The sequence below is a fragment of the Chiloscyllium plagiosum genome, unplaced genomic scaffold, assembly GCF_037043375.1.
Source record: "Chiloscyllium plagiosum isolate Xiang-an unplaced genomic scaffold, Cpla_swu_hap1 HiC_scaffold_24, whole genome shotgun sequence".
In the NCBI taxonomy this organism is placed as follows: domain Eukaryota; kingdom Metazoa; phylum Chordata; class Chondrichthyes; order Orectolobiformes; family Hemiscylliidae; genus Chiloscyllium; species Chiloscyllium plagiosum.
In genome coordinates this window covers 9,519,362-9,540,185 of record NW_028270162.1, presented here as the reverse complement: position 1 = coordinate 9,540,185, position 20,824 = coordinate 9,519,362, and the positions used below count along the sequence as shown (strand labels likewise).

At 41.7% G+C, this 20,824-nt stretch overlaps 1 protein-coding gene across 11 annotated transcripts in view; it reads right to left on the bottom strand.

Annotated features, from left to right (window-relative positions):
* The window catches only part of arvcfb (ARVCF delta catenin family member b), a 322,810-nt gene that overhangs the window by 81,942 nt on the left and 220,044 nt on the right, over positions 1-20,824 (bottom strand). For all 11 annotated transcript variants that reach the window (XM_043715402.2, XM_043715409.2, XM_043715407.2 and 8 more), the window contains one exon: positions 7,474-7,973. In XM_043715402.2, the coding sequence (XP_043571337.2) occupies positions 7,474-7,973 (500 nt within the window). The remainder of the gene's footprint in view (positions 1-7,473; positions 7,974-20,824) is intronic.

The following is a 20,824-nucleotide window of genomic DNA, read 5'->3' as shown; positions in this document are numbered from 1 at the left end:
AGTCATTTTTGACACAGCTGAAGATGGTTGGGCCTAGAACACTGCTCTGAGGAACTCCTGCAGAGATGTCCTGGAGCTGAGATGACTGACTTCCAACAATCATGACAGTCTTCCTATGTGCCAGGTATGACTCCAACCAACGGTGAGTTTGCTCCCGATACCCAGGACTCCTTGATGTCATACTCGAATGCAGCCTTGTTCTCAAGGGGTGTCACTTTCATCTCACTTATGGAATTCAGATTTATTTTTGGGATGTGGACTGGCCTACAATTGGTCTTGTTTTTGCAGCTTCACCAAATTGATAACTAATTTTTAGTTATGCCTGGTGTTCCTGGCATGCCCTCCTGCACTTTTAAAATTTAATTCCCTAAGGCTTTGTTAACCATCCTTGGAACCTTCAATAACTATGCACATATATACCAAGGTCCCTCTGCTTCAATACCCCCTTCAGAACCGTACCTTTCATTTTATCTCATCTCATCTCTCCAGGTTCTTGTGACCATAATAAATCACTTCACACTCCTGTGCATTAATAGAACATAGAACACAGAACAATACAGCACAGAACAGGCCCTTCGGCCCACGATGTTGTGCCAAACATTTGTCCTAGCTTAAGCACCCATCCATGTACTATCCAATTGCCGCTTAAAGGTCACCAAAGATTCTGACTCTACCACTCCCACAGGCAGCGCATTCCATGCCCCCACCACTCTCTGGGTAAAGAATCCACCCCTGACATCTCTCCTATACCTTCCACCCTTCACTTAAATTTATGTCCCCTTGTAACACTCTGTTGTACCCGGGGAAAAAGTTTCTGACTGTCTACTCTATCTATTCCTCTGATCATCTTATAAACCTCTATCAGGTCACCCCTCATCCTTCGCCGTTCCAATGAGAAAAGGCCTAGCACGCTCAACCTATCCTCGTACGCCCTATTCTCCATTCCAGGCAACATCCTGGTAAATCTTCTCTGCACCCTCTCCAAAGCTTCCACATCTTTCCTAAAGTGAGGCGACCAGAACTGCACACAGTACTCCAAATGTGTCCTGTACAGCTGTAACATCACTTCACAACTCTTGAATTCAATCCCTCTGCTAATGAACGCTAATACACCATAGGACTTCTTACAAGCTCTATCCACCAGAGTGGCAACTTTCAAAGATCTATGAACATAGACCCCAAGATCCCTCTGCTCCTCCATCTTACTAAGAACCCTACCGTTAACCCTTTATTCCGCATTCTTATTTGTCCTTCCAAAATGGACAACCTCACACTTGGCAGGGTTGAACTCCATCTGCCACTCCTCAGCCCAGCTCTGCATCATATTTAAGTCCCTTTGCAGCCGACAAGAGCCCTCCTCACTATCCACAACTCCACCAATCTTCGTATCATTTGCAAATTTACTGACCCACCCTTCGACTCCCTCTTCCAAGTCATTAATAAAAATTACAAACAGCAGAGTACCCAGAACTGATCCCTGCGGAACTCCACTTGTAACTGGGCTCCAGGCTGAATATTTACCATCTACCACCACTCTCTGACTTCGACCGGTTAGCCAGTTTTCTATCCAACTGGCCAAATTTCCCTCTATCCCATGCCTCCTGACTTTCCACATAAGCCTACCATGGGGAACCTTATCAAATGCCTTACTAAAATCCATGTATACTACATCCACTGCTCTACCCTCATCCACATGCTTGGTCACCTCCTCAAAGAATTCAATCAGACTTGTAAGGCAAGACCTACCCTTCACAAATCCGTGCTGGCTGTCCCTAATCAAGCAGTGTCTTTCCAGATACTCATAAATCCTATCTTTCAGTACCCTTTCCATTACTTTGCCTACCACTGAAGTAAGACTAACTGGCCTGTGATTCCCGGGGTTATCGCTATTCCCTTTTTTGAAGAGAGGCACAACATTCGCCACTCTCCAGTCCCCTGGTACCACCCCTGTTGACAGTGAAGACGAAAAGATCATTGCCAATGACTCTGCAATTTCCTCTCTTGCTTCCCACATAATCCTAGGATATATCCCGTCAGGCCCAGAGGACTTGTCTATCCTCAAGTTATTCAAAATGTCCAACACATCTTCCTTCCTAACAAGTATCTCCTCTAGCTTACCAGTCCAATTCACATTCTCCTCTTCAACAATACGGTCCCTCTCGTTTGTAAATACTGAAGAAAAGTACTCATTCAAGACCTCACTTATCTCTTCCGACTCAATACACAGTCTCCCACTACTGTCCTTGATTGGACCTACCCTCGTTCTCGTCATTCTCATGTTTCTCACATACGCATAAAATGCCTTGGGGTTATCCTTGATCTTATCCGCCAAAGAGTTTTCATGCCCTCTCTTAGCTCTCCTAATCCCTTTCTTCAGCTCCTTTCTGGCAATTCTGTATCCCTCCAATGCTCTGTCTGAACCTTGTTTCCTCAACCTTATGTAAGCCCCCTTCTTCCTCTTTACAAGACATTCAACCTCCCTCGTCAACCAAGGTTCCCTCACACGACCATCTCTTTCCTGCCTGACAGGTACATACATATCAAGGACACGTCGTATCTGTTCCTTGAAAAAGTTCCACATTTCCACGACATCCTTCCCTGACAACCTATGCTCCCAACTTATGCTCCTCAGATCCTGTCTTACAGCATTGTATTTACCCTTCCCCCAATTTGTAAAACCTACCTTGTTGCACGCACCTATCTCTCTCCATAACCAAGGTGAAAGTCACAGAATTGTGGTCACCATCACCAAAATGTTCACCCACTAACAAGCCCATCACTTGTCCTGGTTCGTTACCAAGTGCCAAATCCAATATTTATGCCCATTCCAACAAGTGGTCTATATTCTTTTAAGGTTTTGCACTATTCTCGTCACAAATGGTTTACAATACCTCCAAGTTTCATATTCCTACACAAGTTTGACATTGTGCCTGGTACACCAAGGTCTATGTAAATTATATATACACACATCAGAAAGAACACAGGGTCCCAATATCAACCATTAACCACTCCGGTTTCCTGTTACAAGTCAATTTTATATCTACGTTCCTACTGTTCGATTTATTCCTTGAGCTTTAACCTTGCCCAGAAAGCTATTGTCACATTTTTTTCTGGAAGATCACAAAATAAGATCAACAGCTCTCCCAACAACCTACTCTATTGCATCAAACAAAAACAACTTCCAAATTAGTTCAACACTATTCCTGATTTTTAAAAAAAAATCACAGACCTAAAATATTTGCTGTTTCTCTCTACAGATGCTGCCAAATCAATGGAAGAGCATTCCAACAGTTTACATAGTTTAGAAACATAAGTTTGTGCCAATAATCTGTGAGACCTTTTACAATCATAGAGTTTGTGCATTTGTCCTAGAACTCAGGAACACATCCAGATTTCCTATAAAGAAAAGCCATATGCAAGATTATTGACAGACTCTCTCAATCGTATAAAAGTGATCAAATTCATTTCAAATCAGGTTCTTTAGGATCTTACTATAGGCAAATTTCTGTGTTATCAATGACATCTTTAAGAATTTAGTAAGAGGTGAATAATACCACTGCCATTTTTTGGAAGAGGATAGCAGATTTGGCTGAAGCTCTACATCTCGGGTGCAACTCTTTTTTATGTAGATGTTGTTATATCAAAAACAAAAACAGAAATCCAATGGGAGAACTCAGCAGGTCTGGTAGTTCTGAAAAAGGATCACTGAACCCAAAATATGAACTCAGCTTTCACTCCACAGGTCCTGCTACCAGCCTTAAGTTTAAACAGCAATTTCTGTTTTTGTTTCTGCTTTCCATCTTCTGCAGTTCTTTGGTGTTTCTATTGTTATACCACGCTTTGCTCAAGATACAGGGAAAATACTGACAGTTAGCATTCAGTAAAGGTCGTTGTGAAATCAGAAAAGATTTGCAAGCATGTTGTCAGGGTTGGAGTGTTTGAGCTATCAGGAGAGGCTGAACAGGTTCGGGCTATTTTTCCAGGAGCATTGGAGGCTGAGGGGTGACCTTCTAGACGTTTATGAAATCATAGGGGGCACAGGTAGGGTAAATAGGCAAGGTCTTTTCCCCAGGTTTGGGGAGTCCAAAACTAGACAGCGTAGGTTTAAGGTGAGAGGGGAAGATTTAAAAGGGACCGAAGGGTGAACTTCACGCAGAGGGTAGTACATGTGTGCAAAGGAAGTGGTGGAAGCTGGTACAATTACAATATTTAAAAGGCATCTAGATGGGTATATGAACAGGAAGGATTTTTATAGGGATATGGGCCAAGTGGGACTAGATTTATTTCAGATATCTGGTTTGCCTGGACAAGTTGGACTGAAGGGTCTTTTTCTATGGTGTATATTTCTATAACTGAGTAACCCTGTTCATCAGACAACCGTTCTTTCCTATTTATGATCAGTTCCTGATTTATAAGTGAGGGGAAGAGAGAAAACAGGCAAGTACCTTTGTAGTTGAGATGGTTTCCAATTCAAATTGATATCTGAACCTTAGTCAGCCCTCCAGAACAGATTCAGTAAACTAGTTTATCACCAAAACAATGTCCTGCATGAAATTACTTGAAGTCATTCATCAACCTCACTACAATAAAGAGGATCAGGCTGGGCAGGTTTAAACAAATCTAAACCAAGCTATTTTGCAGTACTGTCATGGGTATATGGACTTTCTATCAACTTGTGAGAAGTGATTCCCCCCCCCCCTCCCAAGACATCTTGCTATGGACAATGATGAAAGTTTTGATGAAATTTTGTTCTGGTAAGAAATGTTAACTTTTCATCTGCAAAGTCTTCATAAAAAAAAATCAATCACCCTATCAGTCTTCACTGCACAGACTAAGGTTGTGGGGGAGGGCTCTTTGGAAGGGTGTTCAAAATCATCTTTCCTTTTCTGGGACTACAGCCAAATTGAGCTACTCTTTTTGTGAAGAATAGACAAAGAATGTGCTTCCTCTATGGCGTGCTGTAACTTTATGAATAATGTCTCTCCCTGTACAGGCCCCTAGATTTTATTTATATATCAACTGGCTGCCAAACACTACTGTCTATTCAGCATGCATGTTCCAAGGATATGTTAACTAAATTTGTAACTGAAGTGGAATCCAGCCACAGTAGCAGAATTTACCTTCTTGCCAGGAGCAGTCAATCAATCTTGTGCATAGATGTCTGGCCCTGTACCCAAACCTACTAATTAAAGACTGATGGTCTAACACAGCAGTAAGAAGTAATCCATTATTGAAACTGCAGCTCTTGGGATGAGCTATTAAGCATCAGCTTCCTGTGCAAGGCAATATTAAAATCCCATGATACTATTAGCAGAGGAAGTCAGTCTGTTTTTATCAGTCTTAGTCAATAATTGTACCATCAAAAGTAAGCAAACTATCACCACCTTGGCATGTACAGGGCCAGACATCTATGCACAAGATTGATTGACTGCATATGACAAACAGTTATATAACATGCAATCCTCATCTGGACAGGAAACAACACTGCCATAGTCTCAATGCATACTCCACATTCTTCTTTGTGTACTACTCCAAAATAGACAATCTCCTTGATGACAATGTTCTGCAATGTCCCAAATTATTCACAGCAGAGAACACTAAAGCAGAACTATTCTCTCTTTTTCCACTCCTCCAAATTTCTCAGTCCATTCAAAATCTACCTTTAAATCCTGATGGCAAATGAAGGCTACAATCATGAATAACTATGGACGAATTGTAAGGAATAAGACAATACAGTTTCAAATAGTCTTGTCAGGATTCTGAGACAGTGCTATCCAAATAATGCATACATTGTTCAGTTATTGTTAAATAGGCAGACATGATAATTACTTTACAACCAGGCCGCAACCCAGCAGCAAGGTGAATGACTTGTGCATTTGCTTTATTACTTTCTGGAGCAATATGGGCCAAAACATCGAAGACAAAAAAAAAAGGCACTTAGAACAATGCGGCATTCCCACAGTACTGATGTGAAGATACAAGGACTTCAATGCATAACTGAAATTGTATGTGGTTTCAACATGGAGGAGAGACCAAATAGCAGAGGGTAAAATATGACCTTCAGATTTCAGCTTTTTGTCAAATCAGTTAAATAATTTTGACTGACATGCCTCACACATACTGTCTCACATTCACCAATTTTAACCAAATCAAGTATCAAATGAGGATCCGAAAATAGTTAACTTTGTGGAGACCTCATTGCAAGATATCATTACTTTATGGTAGCATTGTCTGAACATTTAGGTATAAACTTACATTTCAGCATTGCATGGATTAGAGATGGCCCACGTTTTTTAAATCCCAATATCTAACTATTCTATTTAGGATTAAAAATAACAGTAGTTCTCAAATGAGGTTTTAAACAAAGCATAATTTTTCTAATCACATAAACAAAGGATCATATCCATATCAAATTAAAACACTATGACCTCACACTCAGAGTATGAGGCAAAATTTGTTACATCTTTGCATATGCAAAAAATATTCTCATCACAAATATGAATAGACCTATTGCTTAGAATCATAGAACTCTATTGTGTGGAAACAGATCCTTTGGCCCAACAAGTCCACACCAACCCTCTGAAGAGTAACCCACCCCCCTCTACCCCATTATCCCACATTTACACCTGCCGAATACACCTACACATCCCTGAACACTATAGGCAATTCAGCATGGCCAATTCACCCAACCTGCACATCTGTGGACTGTGGGAGGAAATCTGAGCACCCAGAGCAAACCCATGCAGACACAGGGGGAACGTGCAAACTCTACACAGTCACCCGAGGCTGGAATCGAACCCAGGTCTCTGGCACTATGAGGCAGCAGTGCTAACCACTGAGCTGCCCCTTTTTTTCCACCCAACCCTGCTACATGGGTAACACTGAACAAAAAGCAAGACAAAAACTCCTAACAAACATAAAACTAGATGGGCCATTGGAAAATCTAATTAAGCTGTTGCTATAACAAAACAGCCAATTCAACATTGCAGAAAGTCACTTCTAAATTGGGAAAATGAACTGCATAAACACTGAGGAAAACACTGCATTTCAATACAAATCATTTATCCTTTTTCACCTTCTCTCCCCCAATGTCATCAATTCCATTGGCAAATCTTCCCTTTGAAGAGAAGGAAGCAAGGTTTCAGATCTCAGCCTTGTAAAGAAATGGCTTTTGAGATCTGCCAGCTGGCAAACAGCCACTCAGCTAGAAGATCCGTTGTATGAACAATAAATTGTATCCTTCCTGCTTTGAACAAGGACTTCTAAAATTCACCACCAGCTGGAAATTGCTAAGTATTTGCTTGGCACTGAATTTCAAGAAACTGACCATTTGGGATTGCCAATCCCAGCTGAAAGCAACATGCTGATCACTTGCAATTCTACACAATCATCTGAAGATAGACAAATTCTCTGTATTGAATGCAACATGTGATGTTCAATTCCAGAAAATATATAATTTTAGCTGTAGGTTACCTGTAATTAGTTCTCTGACTTCCATGTCATTGGTCTTCCTGAGCAATCGAATGAGAGCAGGAATTCCATCACAATTCTTAATTGCAACTTTACTGTCATGATCTTTACCATACGAGATATTTCTCAGAGCACCACAGGCTCTCCGATGGACATCTGGTTTTGGATGATCCAGAAGTCCAACCAAAATAGGTATACCCTTCAATTGCCGAACTTCCTTTTTAATTTTGTCATTTTCGTAGCACAAATGCTGCAGGTAGGCAGCAGCATTTGACTTAACAGGGTCAAGGTGATGACTGAGCATTGCAATAACCTCTGGAAGATCAGGGTCCCGCCACCTAGGGTCTTTCCGGATGCTGTCTATTGATGGTGAGTGTCTTCCAAGTCGGTCTAGGCTGGCCATGCTTCCCCTTTCTGGCTGAGCTAGTGGCGCATTGTACACTCCTGGCAGATATGGAATCCGATCTTCAATGATCTCTGCTTCAATAGGATCTTCGTAACCTCTAAAATAGAAACAGAATTACAGTGAGATCATTTTATTAAAGAGCAGCCATTGTATCTCCTGTTATGGGAGAAAGTGAGGACTGCAGATGCTGGAGATCAGAGCTGAAAATGTGTTGCTGGAAAAGCGCAGCAGGTCAGACAGCTTCCAAGGAACAGGAGAATCGACGTTTCGGGCATAAGCCCTTCGTAAGCCTTTCCTGAAGAAGGGCTTATGCCCGAAACGTCGATTCTCCTGTTCCTTGGATGCTGCCTGACCTGCTGCGCTTTTCCAACAACACATTATCTCCTGTTATGCAAAAATAGGTAACTGTTAGCAAATTAACTCATAGCATAAAAGTTATCGAATGAAGATGTTACTCAAGAGGATTAACAGCAGATCAATAAACATGGTTTAAAAATGTTTTTATTTCAGATCTCCACCACCTTCAGTACTTAGTTTCGGTAAAACAATAGGATACGTTACTGATGATGTTGATGTTCATAACACTTGAAACATCAGACATTATGTTTTCTCTTCAGAGATGCAGATTTTTTCAGAAGCCTGCATAACATTTTAATTTGAGGACTTAAAAAGAATAAAAACTTGTATATATGTACCACCTTCAGAATACTAAGATATCACAAGTTTCACAATTAAAAATCACACAACACCAGGTTATAGTCCAACAGGTTTAATTGGAAGCACTAGCTTTCGGAGCACTGCTCCTTCATCAGGTGGTTGTGATGATGAAGGAGCAGCACTCCGAAAGCTAGTGTTTCCAATTAAACCTGTTGACAATAACCTGTTGAGTGATTTTTAACTTTGTGCACCCCAGTCCAACACCAGCATCTCCAAATCATGACAAGTTTCACAGGAATTTTACCATTAAGATTTCACACAGAGCATTTAATGCAGATCACCAAAAGCTTGGTCAAAGGAGAGCTTTATGAGGCAAAGAAAGTTAGTTAGGCAGAGGCTTAGGGAAAGAATTCCAGAGTCAAATGTCTAGGCAACTGAGGAAACAGCTGTTAAAATGGCAAAATTAAATTCAGGGAAGCTCATCAAGTCAGAATTCGCTGAGTACAAATATCTCAGCTGATTGTGGAACTGCAGGAACTGAAGTTAGGAAGGGGTAAGTCCACAGAAGGATTTAAAAACAACAATGCCTTTAAAGATTAAGGTCCTGCTGAATCAGGAACCAACCTAATTCAATGAATAAAGGCATAATAAGGGTGCAAAAAACTTTGCAAGAAAGAATTTGGGCAGAGGTCTGGATAACCAATTTGAGTGGAAAACAGGAGGCCAATCAAGAGTGCTTTGGGATAATCTATTCTTGAACTAATAAATGCATGGATAAGGGTATCAGTAATATACAAGCTGAGACAGCCACAATATCAGTTCATACTACAGAACTGTAAACAGGCAGTGATGGCTCAACATGTGGTTAGAGCCTCACTTTAAAGTCAAACAGGAACCAAAGTTGCAAACAAACAGTTAGTTCAGCATTTAAACAGTTGCCACAAGCGGGATGCAATCAGTTCAGAGTTTGCGCCAGGAACCAAAACATTGTTGTTAACCTTTGCAATGATTAATTGGTAGGAGATTGTGCTCATCCACTGATGCAAGTTCTCAACCTCCCAAGACAATGTCTTACTTCTCCCTTACCTTCCTTGTCATTTGTTTTCATTTCGGGGGATAGGCTGGCCACTAATACCAACCTGCAAATCCATCAACTCCCACAGTTACCTTGATTACACAGCTTCACACTCCGTTTTCTATAAAGATTCCTTTCCATTCTCTCAGTTCCTCCATCCATCTCCGTTGCATCTGTTCTGATGACGCCAACTTTAACAAGAGAGCCTCCAAAATGCCCATCATAGAATCCCTACAGTATGGAAACAGGCCATTCGGCCTAACAAGTCCACACTGATGCTCCGAAGAGTATCTCATCCACACCCATTCCCCTACGCCAATTACTCTATATTTCCTCTGACTAATGCACCTAGTCTACATATTCCTGAACACTACGGGCAATTTAGTATGGCTAATTCACCTAACCTGCAACTCACCACCTCCTTCCTCAACACCATAGTTGAGAAGGTCCTTAGTTGGGTCCATCCCATCTCTCACATTTTAACCCTCACCCTCCTCTTGCTGCCCACAACAGAGATAAGGTATCTTCTCCTTTTCCTCACCTACCATCTCACCAGCATCCACATCATTAGTCAATAATTCCACCACCTCCAATGGGATGCTACCACCAGACACATTCTTCACCTCCCCTCCCTTCAGCCTTCCCCTAATACAGACAGGACCATGACTCCATTCCATTTCCTCAAGTCAATGAGCAGCTCCTTTGTTTTGCTAACATTGAGGGAGTGATTGTTGTCTTTACAATATGCCACTAAACTCTCTCTCTCTTTCCTGTATAGTCTCTTGTCATTGTTTAAGAACCAACTCACTACGTTCTTTCTGCAAAAAGGTCCTTGAACTTTCAATTGCCTGCCACCTCAACACATCACTGTGTTCCCTGGCCAACATGTGTCTCTCAAGATCACTGCAGTGCTGCAGTGAAGCTCAACATAAGTTTGAAGAACACTTAATTTTCGGTTTGGAAACTCTTCAGCCTTCTGGATTCAATATCAAGTTCAACAATTTTAGGGCTTGACGCACCTTCTAAGTCCTTGTCCTTACCCCAACCCCCACACACCAGGCCCTGTTCTCACATGTTTTGCTATTCCACACAACCCATTGTTTACCAATAATAGTGCCTTTTAGGAGACATTGATTATCCTACGCAGACCATTACTTACTCCTTTGTCCAACTGCAGCTCTCTCTCTTTGGGCCCCATCTCCATTTATTGTTTACTCCTTAACACCTCCACCCATCCCATCATCTGCATAAAAGACAATGTTTTCCTAACTACCATCAGTCCTGAAGGTTAAGACCTGAAAGGTTAATTCTGGTTTCTCTCCACAGACGCTGCCAGACTTGCTGACGTCTTTCAGTTATTTCTGTTTTTGTCTCTGATGTAAGCAAACTTGTTACTTGAAAGAAATCAAAAGAGGTGGTTCGAGTTGTTGTCAGTACGCACATGAAAACTGATGCTTTAATTTGTTTCATTATTGTCATGTGAAAAGTATTGTTTTGCATGCTATCCAGGCAATGCATTCCTTGCATAAGCACACCAGAGTAATAGAATAGAATGTAGAGTATAGTTTACAGAGAAGGTGCAGAGAAAGCTCAACTTTAATATGCAAGAGGAGAAAGTGAGGTCTGCAGATGCTGGAGATCAGAGCTGGAAATGTGTTGCTGGAAAAGCGCAGGTCAGGCAGCATCCAGGGAACAGGAGAATCGACGTTTCGGGCATAAGCCCTTCTTCAGGAATGGGGAAAGTTTGTCCAGCAGGCTAAGATAAAAGGTAGGGAGGAGGGACTTGGGAGAGGGGCGTCGGAAATGTGATAGGTGGAAAGAGGTCAAGGTGAGGGTGATAGGTCAGACTGGGGTGGGGGCGAAGAGGTCGGGAAGAAGATCTCAGGTTAGGAAGGCGGTGCTGAATTTGATGGATTTGACTGAGACAGGGTGGGGGGAGGGGAAATGAGGAAACTGGTGAAATCAGAGTTCATCCCTTGTGGTTGGAGGGTTCCTAGCCGGAAGATGAGGCGTTCTTCCTCCAACCGTCGTTTTGTTGTGGTCTGACGATGGAGGAGTCCAAAGACCTGCATATCCTTGGTGGAGTGGGAGGGGGAATTGAAATGTTGAGCTACAGGGTGGTTGGGTTGGTTGGTCCGGGTGTCCCAGAGGTGTTCTCTGAAACGCTCCGCAAGTAGCCGGCCTGTCTCCCCAATATAGAGGAGGCCACATCGGGTGCAGAGGATGCAATAGATGATATGCGTGGAGGTGCAGGTGAATCTGTGGCGGATATGGAAGTTTCCTTTGGGGCCTTGGAGGGAGGTGAGGGGGGAGGTGTGGGCGCAAGTCCTGCACCTCCTGCGGTTGCAGGGGAAGGTGCCGGGAGTGGAGGTTGGGTTGGTGGGGGGTGTGGATCTGACGAGGGAGTCACGGAGGGAGTGGTCTTTACGGAATGCTGATAGGGGAGGGGAGGGAAATATATCCTTGGTGGTGGGGTCCGTTTGGAGGTAGCGGAAATGACGGCGGATGATGCGCTGTACATGGAGATTGGTGGGGTGGTAGGTGAGGACCAGTGGGGTTCTGTCCTGGTGGCGGTTGGAGGGGCGGGGTTCAAGGGCGGAGGAGCAGGAAGTGGAAGAGATGCGGTGGAGGGCATCGTCGACCACGTCGGGGGGGAAATTGCGGTCCTTGAAGAAGGAGGCCATCTGTGTTGTGCAAGAGGTCAGTTCAAAAGTCTGATAACAATGGCAAAGAAGCTGTTCTTAAATCAGTTGGTATATGCTTTCAAACTTTTGTATCTGCTGTCTGATGGAACAGGGTATAACTGGTCTTTGATTATATTGGCTGCTTTCCTGAAGCAGGTGGGAAGAATAGATGGAGGAGATTAGATTAGATTAGATTACAGTGTGGAAACAGGCCATTCGGCCCAATAAGTCCACACCAACCCGCCGCAGTGCAACCCACCCATACCCCTACATTTACCCCTTACCTAACACTACAGGCAATTTAGCATGGCCAGTTCACCTGACCTGCACATCTTTGGACTGTGGGGGGAAACCGGAACACCCGGAGGAAACCCACGCAGACATGGGGAAAACATGCAAACTCCACACAGTCAGTTGCCTGAGGCGGGAATTGAACCCAGGTCTCTGGCGCTGTGAGGCAGCAGTGCTAACCACTGTGCCACCGTGCCACCAAAATGACACTGGTTGCGCAATGGATTGGGCTTTATTCACAACTCTTTGCAATTCCTTTTGGTCTTGGACATATCTAGCTATGATGCATCTGGATAGAAAGCTTTCTGTAATGCATCTATAAAAATTGGAAAGAGTCATTGTGGACATGCTGAATTTCCTTTCTTCAGGAATGGATGGGGGAGGGGAGCAGAGCAGAGAAGAGTAGCAGACCGATGAGGTAGGGATAGCTGAACACCAGCAATGGACACCACCTGGTTGGTCGATGGGAGGGATGAAGCCAATTAGTAGTTAGAAGGAAGGGTCAGTAGTTTGAATGGAAGGGAGGTGGCGGGACTGGAAAGGAAACCAGGGGAATGGATGATTATTTGAAATTGGAGAACTCAATGTTAAGTCCTTCGGGCCTGAAGGCTGCCCTGGCAGAAGAGGAGGTGTTATGCCTCCAATTTGCCGTCTGATTCACTGTGGCAATGGAGAAAGCAGAGGATGGACATGTCAGAGCAGGAGTGGGAAGGGGAATTTAAATGGGCGGTGACTGGGAGATTAGGCTGGCTGTTTCAGGCCTGAAGATCCTCAGCAAAACGGACATCTAGTCTATGGGGGGAAAAAAAAAAAGAGTCCTAGGTCTTGGAGTTTGGACATGTGTTTAGTTGGAATTATGACATTGAAGGCGGAGCTAAAAAGTGAGTAAATGAGACTGGTGTAGGCTTCATTATTCAGATGCTCTTGGGATGATTGTGGGGCCAAGGAGATGACACTTGCCGTGAACCTATTGCAACAGCAGGTGAATATGTAATGGATCAAGGCAATCTGGGAGGCTGGAGTTTATGTGTGCCATTATTAACATCTAGAATCATTTCATAATGATGAGCCTCATTCCTGATGAAGAGCTTTTGTCCAAGACATCGACTCTCCTGCTCCTCGAATGCTGCCTGACCGGCTGTGCTTTTCCAACACCACACTCTCGACTCTGGTCTCTAGCATTTGCAGTCCTCACTTTCTCATAATGATAGATGTCAGAGGCACCAAGCGGTAGTCATCAAGGCATGCTGCCTGATTTTTCTTCGGCACCAGGATAATAGTGGTCTTTTTGTAGTAGGTGGGAACCACAGATTAGATTAAGGTGAGATTAAACAGGTTTGCTAATACTCCCGCCAGCAGGTCCATGTAGAATCGGAGTGCATGGCTGGGACACCATCCAGGACAGTTCCTTTCCTTGGGTTCACTCAAGGTGGCTGATCTGATATCTTCAGTGATGACTATGAGTACAGGTGCACCGGAGGCTGTTGGAGCAGATGACATCATTTCACTAATGTCCTGTTCAAAATGAGCATAGAATGCATTGAGCTCATCAGGGAGGGATACACTGCTGCCAGTGATTCTACCGCCCTTCACTTTGTAGCCATTATACCATGCAAGCCTTGCCATGATTAACATGTACGTGTAGTTAGTTTAGGGATTTCGGTTAGTCTAGTATGGTCTCTTGCATCCCTGATGACTTTGCGAAGGTTGCACCTCGATTTCCTGCACAGGTCAGGATCACCAAACTTGTAAGTCTCAGACTTGGACTTCAGTATTGAGTGGATCTTCCAGTTCATCTATGCTTTCCGGTTAGGTAGCACTCAGATTAACTTCTTTGGCATGCAGTCCTCTACACACTTACAGCAGAAGTCTGTGATGGTAGTGGCATGCTCACCTAGGTTGGTCACGGTGTTCTTGAACACTGACCAATCCACTGACTCCAAGCTATCAGATGGAGCTCATCCATTACCTCAGAATAGCACTGTTTGACTTTCTGTACCAGATCCTCACGCTTCAGTTTCTGCTTGTAAGCCAGAAGGAGGAGCACGGCCTTATGGTCTGATTTACCAAAACACAGGCTGGAGATAAAGTAGTAAGCATCTTCAATAGTTGTGCAGCAATGGTCAATGGTGTCTGTGCCTCTAGTGGGCAGGAGATGTGTTGATAGCATCTTAGTAACACACTGGAGGTTAGCTTGGTTGAAGTTACTGGCTATAATGCACAATGCAAATGCATTCTTCACTTCTGCATGGGGTGGATAGAAGCTGCTCAGGATTGCAAAAGTGAATTCCTGCAGTAGTAGTAGGGATAGCACTTCACCATTAGATACTCTCTGTTTGCGAGTAGTAACTTGCCAGGATCATCATGTCTGAGGGCTCTCACTGAGGTGTAGCAACCGGATGCAAAAAGAGGAGGGAACTGGGGATAGAACTTTGGGAAATGCTCCTGGTAGTGGTACAGTAGCAGCATTAAGCTAAGGCTACATTTCCTCAACATAAACTCAGTAACTCTTCACCTGAATTAAAAGCCAAACATATTAAAAAATCTAAACCAGCAAACCAATTATCAAAGGCTGGAAATTCTTCTGCAACACTATTCCAGTAGGATTAATGTGTCTGTATCAAAATAGTTCTAATGTTGTATGCTTGATATTAAAAAATTTTAAATTGGAAGTTATTGTGTCAAATCGAAATAATCTCTTAATTGATAACCTTTTAAATTAGCTCTGCTGAAATCTGGTTGTAGTCCAACAGTTTAATTTGAAATCATGAGCAATTGGTGCGCTGCTCCTTTGTTGGGTGAAGTGGACTTCATCTAACAAAGGAACAATGTTTGGAAAGCTTGTGATTTCAAATAAACCTGTTGGACTATGATGTGGTGTCATACGATTTTGACTTTATCCACCCCAGTCCAACACCAGCACCCCACGTCCCCGTGAAACCTGTGAAAGTATGATTTAGTAGAAATTTTTTTGTGTCAAAAAGGATTTTGAGAATTAAAAATCTTCCACTCATGGTGGAGCTCGCGCAAATGGTTATCATTCTCCTAATTCAATGTCAAGGTTGAACTTGATTAAAAAACCTTTGCAGTGATAATGGCTTGCGGAATTTGTAAAAGATGTGCAGAGGGACAGATACTTCAGATTAATCAAATAGTATTGAACTGGATTTAAATAAAATAGGATTATAGTAGTGAAGATACTGCAAATGTGAAAAAAATGGAAAATAGTGAATACGCCAGCTTCTCAAGTAAAAGCAAAATACTGTGGATGCTGGAAATCAGGTGACATCCATGGAGAGAGAAACAGATTTAACATTTTGAATTCAATATGACTTTATAATAGGTAATCCAAAGTCACATCAGACTCAAAATGTTAACTCTTTTACTCACCAGACACTGCCAGACAGACTGCATTTCTCCAGTATTATCTGTGTTTGCTTCTCTCTCAATTGTTATTGCCAGACCTGCTCAGCATTTTCAAATTTTCACTATGCCTTTATTCTCGTTTCAAAAATACCAAGAGCTATTATTATGAGCATATCGTTTGCCTTTCACAAATTTTAAAAATCCATAGTGAAGATGTTTAGCAACTTGTCATGTAATTGCAAAATTAATAGTCAAAAACAGGTCACAATACACTCAAAACCACTGACACTTCTTCAAATTGTTCTAAAATTTTTGAATTGCCAAAAACATAATAAAATTGTAACTTGAATCTAATTTATGCTGAATGTTCCCACTTGGCCAACAGCCTAATAAAGAGCATAAAACTTTATGCTGTGGTTCTGTTCGCCAAGCTGGAAGTTTTTGTTGCAAACGTTTCGTCCCCTGTCTAGGTGACATCCTCAGTGCTTGGGAGCCTCCTGTGAAGAATTAATTTTATGTTGGGGTTACTAGAATACAACAAGGACTAAAAAATTCTCAAAAATATGCCAGTTCCATTGTCTTAATCGCATTTGAAATTCATCTGCAGTGTTGGAGTTGAGGTCATTCCAGATCCAAGTTGTCAATTTCAACTCTTTGACAGGAAAAAAGCTTCCTTCTCCTTCCTTGATTTGCATTCCCACCCACCCTCTCATACAAAACATACAGTTTTTGGGGATGCTAATCATATTCCAATATTCTGCTTTGTAGTATCTTGGTGTAATAATCAATTTTTAATTAAAACTGGCTTGTGCTTTCCACATTTGTTCTGAGTTTGCATTGCTATGAAAATATCTAATCCAAAACATGAATTTACATTGATCATTGACTAGACCTATATAGCTGAACTTCTTTGGGAAGAACACTGTGCAAATCAAGACACTAGCTACAATAAACACACTGCTTAGAGACTTACATCTGCAATGCTTTTGGATAGGTCACCTGACATTGGTCAAGGGTTAAAAAAGAAATTGCATTTAGATTCAGAGATAACTTGCTTGGAACATCAGCCTTTGTGCTCTCTCTTCTTTGGAAACTGCGCTCATAGCTTGAGAGTTGAAAACCCACTCGAAGGCCACATTGCCCAAAGTAACCGAACAGTTCTTAAAGGAGAATCCCAAATCTACCACCATGGTATCCAGGTAAAAAATAATTAACCAGCCATTCTTGGTTCAGGCCCCTTTGGTTTATATGAAATCTAACTTTGGATAGAGACAAAGAAACCACATACTGCAAAGGAAAGGAGAATGCCAATATAATTCTTTAATTATACGATGTTAAGAACAAAAGAAGTGGAAAATGATGTGGAGAAGATGAAAAACAGAATTTTAAAAAACATTGATGGAATTTAGGTGGTATGAAGAGATAGAATGTTTTTTACTTAAACATAAGCTGAATGGAAAATGTAATTGGTGCTTTTGAAGCCTGGAAATTATGGAGTACAGATTCAGGGTGGGGAACAAAAGCTAACCGAGATCTACATTTTATCACAGGAGGTATAGAATATAAGAGCAAAGGAATGACAGTACGGATTCCAATGATCCTTGTACAGGTACTAAATTATACACAATTACTTCTCAACTTTTCAACAGGGCTGAAAGTGGGAAATGATGAGTAAAGGGAGTTCCACATCAAAAATTATTGAAACTACTGAAAGCCAGTTAGAACTATGCACAGTTAGAACATTCCAAGCCTAACAGTGGAGAAACACAAATAAAATAATTCTGATCCAGATGCTGGAAATCAAAGATGAAAGAAATGCTAGAAACACAGCACAGACCCAATTAATTTTACGACTCTTTTCTGTTTTTATTTCAGATTCTCTCCTCGACTCTCTGCAGATGCTGCCTGACAAACTGATTTATGGTTAACTGCCATTTGATGGCACAAGCTAGAAAATTTAGTGTCAATTAAAGCAAAAGGTAATTCATCATGTCAAAGCTAAATGTAATGTAAAAGATTACCGGTAGTAGATAGAAGTGCCCAAACAGATTACTTGAGGTTGTGTGTCTCAAACAAATAAAAATAAACAATTATAAAAATGAATTACAATATCTGGGAGGGTGTTTAATACCACAGCATTCCTTTAATGCTGACAACTTCCATAAACCACAAGCTTTGCAACAGAATTTAAATCCATCTGCCAACAGCAACCGATTCTCATCAGTACAGCAAACAAACAAATATTTTCCTCGAGCAGATGTTGCAGTTGTGAAATTGGCAGCCTAAATCAGTATTAATAAAGTGAATTGAATTGAATTTATTGTCACGCGTACAGTGGCACAGTGAAAAGCTTTGTCTTGTGAGCAATACAGGCAGATCACAGTAACATAGCATAGATAGTAAATAATAGGTAAACAGCAGAAAAAACAAAAACACAGGTACAGGTGAATGCTAAACATTCTAACAACAGTAGGGTAGAAACTGTTTCGAAACCAGCGAGTGTTCAGGCTTCTGTACCTTCTCCTCAATGGTCGAGGTTGTAGAAAAGCATTGCCAGGGTGGAATGGATCTTTGAAAATGCTGGAGGGCTTTCCATGACAGCGTAGATGGATTCTACCATGGGAGATGGGAGGTTGGTCTTTGTGATTGTGCGGGCCAAGTTCACCACTCTCTGTAACCGTCTCCGATCTTGAATGGAACAGCTGCCGTACCAGGTAGTCATACATCCAGACAAAATGCTCTTGATGGTGCACCTATAAAAGTTGGCAAGGGTATTTGCCGTCATGCCAAATTTCCGCAGCTGCCGGAGAAAGAGGAGACGTTGTTGGGCCTTTGTACCCAGTGCATCCACTTGGAGGCCAAGAAAGCTTGTTGTTGATGACCACTCCCAGGAGCTTGACACTCTCCACTTGTTCCACCTCTGTGCTATTAATGTGTTTGGGGGGGGGGGGAGGAGATCATGAGTAACATCCCTCCTGAAGTCAATAAAGAGTTCCTTGGTTTTGTTAGCATTGAGAGCTAGGTTGTTCTCAGTGCACCATTTTTCCAGGTCTTCCACCTCCCATCTGTAGGCTGTTTCATCGGCCATCCGAGATTCAACTGACTATGGTGGTGTCATCAGCGAACTTGTAAAAGGCATTAGTCTGGTATTTGGCGACGCAGTCATGGGTATACAGCGAGTACAGTAGGGAGCCGAGTACATATCCCGGGGGGCTCCAGTGTAGAGTGTTAGTGAGGATGAAACATTGTCCCCAGTCTTCACTGATTGTGGCCTATGGGTCAGGAAATTGAAGATCCAGTTGCAGAGAGCGGGGCTTAGTCCGAGATTGCTAAATTTAGTAAGGCTGAAGGTCGAAAAGGGCTGACAATTTTTTAAAAAATGTGTAATTTTCTTAGAAGATGACTCTCCTTAAAGTATTAGCATATCTAAAAGCTTGCATTTAAAACTAAAAGTAGTCCTCAAAATTAAAGGTCATGCTAGTCAAATCTGTATACTGAAAAATGACACTACAACGAAATTGAATATGCAATAAGTTTTAGTTAAAACCTTCCTGTTTTTAAATCACATTATTATAATATGCCTCTGAGATTGATCCTCCCAAACATCAACTCCTAAAATATAGGAGTTACAGCGCTTCAGAAAACATGCCACAGAAGATTATCCAGAAGCAATACTTGCTTTGAATTAATTTATCCAATATTCCTTTAGAAATATATGTTTACTAAGTGTTGATTAAAAGATTAGCCAAAATTAAGTCAAAGCTATTTAGGAAAACTAAATGATTTATGGGAACATACAATCTGAGACTGCATGCTAGATCTGATTAATGTCTCTTTAAATTACGACACCATACTGTTCCACAGTGGAGTGAATGCACAACAGAATCTCAAGAAAGCACCTGGCCTCTGCTCTCTGTCTTCAACAATAGGGATGAGTATTGCACAAGAAAAAGAGAACTGTGTGCTCTTTGCAAACTCTTGATGAATACGTTTAAAACATTTTCCCTTTCACAAAGCCATGGTGGCTCTGCCTGACCACACAGATTAAATTTTCTAAATATCCTGTCATAAACTCGATAATGGATTCTAGCACCTTCCTTTCAACAGATGTTAGGTTAACATGTTCATGTTTCCTCCTGGTCGCCTCCTCTCTTCTTGAAGAAAGCAATTACATTTGCAAAGTACTTGTAGGGAAATCATTACTTGGTAAATTGACTGTAATGGAAAAAACAATGATGTTCAATCCCAACTGGAGTCAAAACCATAAGTAACAGATTTTCTAAAATCTCTCTCATGCACTGGGGAAGTGTTTTAATCCATTTTCCCCATTAAATCCACGTCCTTGCTGGCTACCCCATATCTGTTTCACATCCCTTTCACAGTCATACTTGATAGCATTAAGTATCCACTGCATCCTCACACTCACTTTCCAACTCCAGGTTTGTGAACTCCTCTCCTTATAGCTTCTGTTCCCTTCAAACTTCCCTCTCCTGCAACTCATCCTTCCAAGGGACCTATCCTTCTGATGCTCACCTTTCCTCCCCAGTTTTGCTTTGCCTTGTATGATCCACATTAACTGCAAGTGTGACTTGACTACATTAGTATAAGATTCCATGTTTCCATCAACTTTCCGAACTTGGACATACTTTTGACTAATTTTTAAAAATCAACTCATCATGACTGCCCATATACAAGTCTAAGAGGATAAAAGTATTTAGATTTAAATTATTTAAGATGCATGAGAATAAATCAGTCCAGATTCATACACTAAATCAAGTAAATGTTATCTCTCAGGCCCTTATAAATAATTTATCATGTTAAAGATTCCTTTTAATTACCAGCAAATTAAGTTGGATTTGATTGGAGTTATGACAA